At 41.4% G+C, this 6,686-nt stretch overlaps 1 protein-coding gene across 5 annotated transcripts in view; it reads left to right on the top strand.

Annotated features, from left to right (window-relative positions):
- Positions 1–5,406: 5,406 nt before the first annotated feature.
- The window catches only part of LOC106535784 (disks large homolog 1), a gene marked incomplete at its 5' end in the record, with an annotated part of 26,592 nt that continues 25,312 nt past the window's right edge, over positions 5,407–6,686 (top strand). For all 5 annotated transcript variants that reach the window (XM_014032868.1, XM_014032867.1, XM_014032870.1 and 2 more), the window contains 1 exon segment: positions 5,407–5,571. In XM_014032868.1, the coding sequence (XP_013888322.1) occupies positions 5,407–5,571 (165 nt within the window).

Here is a 6,686-nt window from a genome sequence, read left to right as displayed (position 1 = left end):
AGGTTAGGGTAGGTTAGGTTGGGGTAGGTTAGGGTAGGTTAGGGTTAAGTTTATAAAGTCAGCGTTCAGATGAGAACAGAACAAACGTTTGGACTCATTCTGTTTGTTAGGTTAGGGTAGGGTAGGTTAGGTTAGGGTAGGTTAGGGTTAAGTTTATAAAGTCAGCGTTCAGATGAGAACAGAACAAACGTTTGGACTCATTCTGTTTGTTAGGTTAGGGTAGGGTAGGTTAGGTTAGGGTAGGTTAGGGTTAAGTTTATAAAGTCAGCGTTCAGATGAGAACAGAACAAACGTTTGGACTCATTCTGTTTGTTAGGTTAGGGTAGGGTAGGTTAGGTTAGGGTAGGTTAGGGTTAAGTTTATAAAGTCAGCGTTCAGATGAGAACAGAACAAACGTTTGGACTCATTCTGTTTGTTAGGTTAGGGTAGGGTAGGTTAGGTTAGGGTAGGTTAGGGTAGGGTAGGGTTAAGTTTATAAAGTCAGCGTTCAGATGAGAACAGAACAAACGTTTGGACTCAATCTGTTTGTGGAAGAAGTTTATAAAGTCAAACAAATGTTTAGACCTGATGGTTCTGAAACAAATCTTAGTTCACTTGAAAGGTGCCGTGGAAATATCATTCTCCATAAGTTAATACTCAGGATTGATGTTTTTTTAATATTGGAGTTTGTAGAAAGAGAAAACTGATGTTTGTTCATATGAGCAGCTCTTCTGCAGGAAGCTGGAACAGACTGTTCCTGAGAGACTCAGACCACAGAACTGCTTCTGCTTCCAGTGGACGGTTTCTTATATAAGATGTAAAATTATTGCAGTGAGCGAGGATGAACGTGTGTGGGTGAGCAGGCTGGGACTCTTTCAGATTCTGAAAACAAAATAAACTTACACCTGGTTCTGCCGGGGTGGTTTCCCGCACTGTACCTGTCAGACGAAGCTCAGGGATTAAGAAAACTCATTTTTCTGACAGTTTGACCTGAAATGGTACAATTGGCTGCCTGAGCTGCTCGTTGTTTCCGCCTCAGTGGGCCGACCAATCAGAGGCCGTGTTTTCTGCAGGGCTGGGACCTGATTGGCTGATGGGGAGCGTCAGAAGCAGGGGGGCGTGCACGTGCATGTGTGACGGGCATGTGCTCTGCAGGGAAACAACAACAGAGCTGAAACTGGGTCCTGCAGCTGATCCAAGTCAGCTGAGGCTCCACAGACACACAAACAAATGAAACCATCTGAACAGAGCTTCAGATTTCTGACAGACGGGTCGGTTCTGATGGGTTTTATTATACATGGTACTTTTGAAACTACTGATTACTCCCATTTTACTAATTACTGCAGTTTGTCCCAGATACCAGTAACTACTTCAGTATTTCAGTTCTTTATTCAGGCAGCTTTAATTACAGGTGATGTTGACTCAGGTTAACCCTCACAAACATTCAACTGAAACTGGTAAAACAGACATTTATGAAGAGTTTCCTGATAAAACAGACCTTTTACTAAGAGTTATCTGATAAAACAGACCTTTTACCAAGAGCTATCTGATAAAATAGATGTTTTACCAAGAGTTACCTGATAAAACAGACGTTTTACCAAGAGTTACCTGATAAAACAGACGTTTTACCAAGAGTTACCTGATAAAACAGACGTTTTACCAAGAGTTACCTGATAAAAGACATTTTACCAAGAGTTACCTGATAAAACAGATGTTTTACCAAGAGTTACCTTGTAAAACAGATGTTTTAACAAGAGCTATCTGATAAAACAGACGTTTTACCAAGAGTTACCTGATAAAACAGACATTTTACCAAGAGTTGCCTGATAAAACAGACCTTTTACCAAGAGTTATCTGATAAAACAGATATTTTACCAAGAGTTATCTGATAAAACAGATATTTTACCAAGAGTTACCTTGTAAAACAGATGTTTTAACAAGAGTTATCTGATAAAACAGATGTTTTACCGAGAGTTACGTTGTAAAACAGATGTTTTACCAAGAGTTATCTGGTAAAACAGATGTTTTAACAATAAGAGTTATCTGGTAAAACAGATGTTTTACCAAGAGTAACCTGATGAAACAGATGTTTTACCAAGATTTACCTGGTAAAACAGATGTTTTACCAAGAGTTACCTGGTAAAACAGATGTTTTACCAAGAGTTACCTGGTAAAACAGATGTTTACCAAGAGTTACTTGATAAAACATGTTTTACCTCATATCTCATATTGTCATCTGTGGAGATCTTGGTGTAGATCCAACTGTGGTCACCTTTGTTAGGAGACCCAGAACTTAATATAGGTCTGGGTCCACATTGAGATCCTCCAGGAGGATCTGGAGAGAGTTTCTGAGGAGGAGGTGGTGTGGGGCTCCCTCCTGGACCTGGTTTCTAGGACTCAGCTTTAGATAAACCATCATTCTTTGGTTTTGTCTTGTATCTGGCTTCAGAGCTTGGTTTTCTTTCATGTTTCTGGTTCCAGATCAGGAAAAATAAAAACAGAGGAACTTGTGAGTTTCTGCTGAATAAACAGATTTGTTTAGAATTTTAACTGTGACGGTTCCTGACCCGTCTGCTCTAGTTTCAGCTGTTGTTCTGGGAGGTCAGACCTAAAGTCAGGGGTCTGGGGGTCACATGGCAGCTCTGCTTCTCTAACAGTGCCTGTCTGATGACAGCCGGTCTTAATTAAGCCCGATCGATCCGCCGCCATCGACCGCTCCCACAGACACACACTCAATAGATTGTGCCTGAAGTTATCTGTTGTAAAGTGTTTAATCCAGGATGAGGTTAAAATGTTTACACCTCTGATCAGCAGCAGCAGCTGCACAGTTATCAATCATCTCATTCACCTCTGCAGACTAATCTGAATCCATCAGGGCTGTTTTACACTTCATCCTTTTTAAAACTCAGTTAAACTTCCTGCTGTAAACCATGACTGAACTTTAACACTGACTCCATCTGTTTTAACATAACCAGACAGTAAATTTAGTCCCAAACGTTCACCTGGTTTCTGCTTTACTGCCTTTAAAACCATGTTTTAGTCAATAAAACCTGAAGTTATTTATAGTGGTTTAAACCTGCTGCTGTTGGTCCTGAGCTAATCAGCCAGCAGACTGACAGGACAGAACCAGGACCTATTTGAACTGCAGGGACAGCTGGATGGGCCTGGTGTTTGTTGAAGGTCTTTACAGGTTGATGGTTCAAATCTGAGCATGGCTCATGGTGTTTGTTCAGACTTACCTGTGTACTGGACTCAGTTTAAACCAGGGGGGTTGAAACTCACCACCTCACCACATCATGCTCCTCGTCTCACTGCTGTGACTGAGCACCGCTTACACTCTCACTGAGCTCTACATGGTGTTTCCTGCATAGAGACAGTGTTTAATACGACCTCTATAAACACCAGACTGACAAAATATGAAATAAATTAAACACTATTAAAACGAAAAGAGTTTTACCCACTGATGGGATGTGCTGAGTAGTTTAAATTCTGAACTCTCCCACTTTCCTACAGGGAATTCCTACGTATAATCAACATGCATCATGGGAGATGTAGTTTATGGTCAATACTGGCTTTAAAGCAGCTGATTTAGTACTGAACAGCTCAGGTACTGAACAGCTCAGGAACTGAACAGCTCAGGGGCAGGACAGGATTTATTATCTTTACCTTTTAAATTGATTCATTTTGTTGCATTTAGTCACTAATTCAATGTTTACCATTCATATAAAAACTATTTTCATATTAAGTAAAGAAAAAAAGACATTTAGGGGGTGGAGAAGGGCTGCCCTCTGGCCCGTGGGCCTTTAATTTGACACATGTGGTTTTAACAATCAGAACCAGTGAGTTCTGGTCCAGATGTGTTCTGGTCCTCAGACTGGTCCAGATGTGTTCTGGTCCTCAAGACTGGTCCAGGTGTGTTCTGGTCCTCAGACCGGGTCCTGCTGGGTCTGTACTGATGTAGTCCAGGCTCAGAGTCTGGACCCTCAGTCTGAGGAACTCTTCTGGTTTGTTTCCATGTTTAGAGATGTGAGTTCAGTTTGTGTCAGTGTTTACTCTCTGACACAAACGTTGTTTCTCTGGATTATAACTTCATCTGTAATTATGTCAGATTAGTGATTAAATGGTTTTAATTCTCAGGTGTTTCAGATTTAAGTTTTCTGATTTGTTGTAATAAAAGAGTGGGAGCAGGATTAAATAATTTTCTGATGAAAAGATGAATGAAGGTCCTGTTGGTGAAAGATGTTCTCATTGTCTCCCTCTTCATCAGCTGGCCCTCCTCCTCCTCAGCTTCATCCTCTGTGCTGTCGCTCCTATTTATAGCAGCATTTGGCAGGCAGGAGTCGGCGCCGTGCCTCCTCCTCCTCCTCCTCCTCCTCAGCTCTCAGAAACGAGGAGGAGGTGATGAGGAGTGGGCACCTCCTCAGATCATGCTGCCTTCACTGACCGCTCTGAATCCTGGCTGGTCTGTCAGAACCATGTTAGGTCACTTCCTGCTTCGTGGTCACGCCTCCTGGTGTTCGTCTGTCTGTCGCTCGGTGGTCAGTCCTGACCCGGGTTGGTCCTGAAGCAGAAATCCAGAAAGCTTCTGGTCTGAAACGTCTTTTAGTCCTGACGGGGACACTAAAGATGTTTTATTACTCCAGCAGAACCTCCTCAGACCCTGAACAGAGGGTCCAGGATGAGGTCATCAAACTGGTACTGAGCTGAGTCCACCTGAACCCCACCGTTGGTTCCAGCTCATCATTAGAGTGGATAAAAAACGGCTCATATCTGGGTCGGACTGTCCTGGTTCTGACCACCGTCTCCATCCAGAACCTGTTGGACCTCAGCAGGACACTGCAGCTCTGTGATTGGATGTCTGCTGGTGAAATGCATGCTGGGAGTCACACCTGCTGGCTGTGGTTATTTATTTCTTCTGTCTTTAGTGCTAATGAGTCAGTAAGAACAGGTTCTGTTGGGTCCAGACCTGATGTGTTCTGAGCTCTGAGTCACTTCCTGTCAGGAGAAAACAGCAGGACATTTCTATCTGAAACAAACTGTTTACACCAGGATTTGTTTACAAATCAACTTCTTTTTTATTCTAAATTAAAACATTTTTCATGTGATCGTCTGCACCTACAGACCAGCTTGAGGGTTGAATAAAAATAACAAAACTTTATTAATACTGTTGTGGATAAATGTCACCTCCTGAGAAGATTTTATTAAATAAATCTGCTCCTGGAGATTTGAATTCATTCAGATTCTTCATCCAGTCAAAGTCTGGACTTGATGAAACATTTGGTTCTGATCTCTGGTTGTTTGAAGGTTGGAGTAACGGCGCCACCTGCTGGTGGTTTACAGCTCATGTGTTCCTGTGAGACGGAGTTCAGGGCTGTTTAACCCATTAGCTGCTCTGCTCACCTTGTTGTTGTTGTTGTTGTTCTGCAGAAGTACCGGCACAACGATGAGGACTCGTCCCCCCAGGAGCAGAGCTCCCCCCAGCTCACGGAGGACGCGCTGGGCCCAGAGCTGGTCCAGGTAGCAGAGAAGAACCTGTCCCAGATCGAGAACGTGCACGGATACGTCACCCATGCTCACATCTCACCTATGAAGGTAAGGGGGCGGAGCCTCTGACTGTGTGAGACAGTTCTAATCCAGGATTCGTTTATTTAGATTTTATCCTCCAGTAATCCAGATGGTCCGAAGACAAGTTTAGAACCGCTGTAATAGTCTACAGAACAGAACTGAGGACTGGATCAGGTTCTGAATAAACTTTTAAAAGTTCTGTTTCCCGTTTCCATTTGTTTATATTTCACTGTTTTTCATCAGTAAATGTGTTTTTCTGTCGTCTCACTTCAGGAAGAAAAGGTTTCAGGTGAACTCAGGCCTAAATAAAGCACCTGATAGACTTTATACCCTAAATAAACCCCCTGATAAAGACTTTATACCCTAAATAAATCACCTGATAAAGACTTTATACCCTAAATAAACCACCTGATAAAGACTTTATACCCTAAATAAATCACCTGATAAAGACTTTATACCCTAAATAAATCACCTGATAGACTTTATACCCTAAATAAACCCCCTGATAAAGACTTTATACCCTAAATAAACCACCTGATAGACTTTATACCCTAAATAAACCACCTGATAAAGACTTTATATCCTAAATAAATCACCTGATAAAGACTTTATACCCTAAATAAACCACCTGGTAGACGTTATACCCTAAATAAATCACCTGGTAGACTTTATACCCTAAATAAATCACCTGATAGACTTTATACCCTAAATAAACCACCTGATAGACTTTATACCCTAAATAAACCACCTGGTAGACTTTATACCCTAAATAAATCACCTGGTAGACTTTATACCCTAAATAAATCACCTGATAGACTTTATACCCCAAATAAATCACCTGATAGACTTTATACCCTAAATAAACCAGCTGATAGACTTTATACCCTAAATAAATCACTTGAAAGACTTTATACCCAAAATAAATCACCTGATAGACTTTATTCCCCAAATAAATCACCTGAAAGACTTTATTCCCCAAATAAATCACCTGAAAGACTTTATACCCTAAATAAACCACCTGATAGACTTTATACCCTAAATAAATCACCTGATAGACTTTATACCCCAAATAAATCACCTGATAGACTTTATACCCTAAATAAACCAGCTCATAGACTTTATACCCTAAATAAATCACCTGA

The sequence above is a fragment of the Austrofundulus limnaeus genome, unplaced genomic scaffold (assembly GCF_001266775.1).
Source record: "Austrofundulus limnaeus strain Quisiro unplaced genomic scaffold, Austrofundulus_limnaeus-1.0 Scaffold1562, whole genome shotgun sequence".
Classification (NCBI taxonomy): Eukaryota; Metazoa; Chordata; class Actinopteri; order Cyprinodontiformes; family Rivulidae; genus Austrofundulus; species Austrofundulus limnaeus.
Note: the sequence above shows the minus strand (reverse complement) of the source record. Positions and strands in the feature narration are given on the sequence as shown.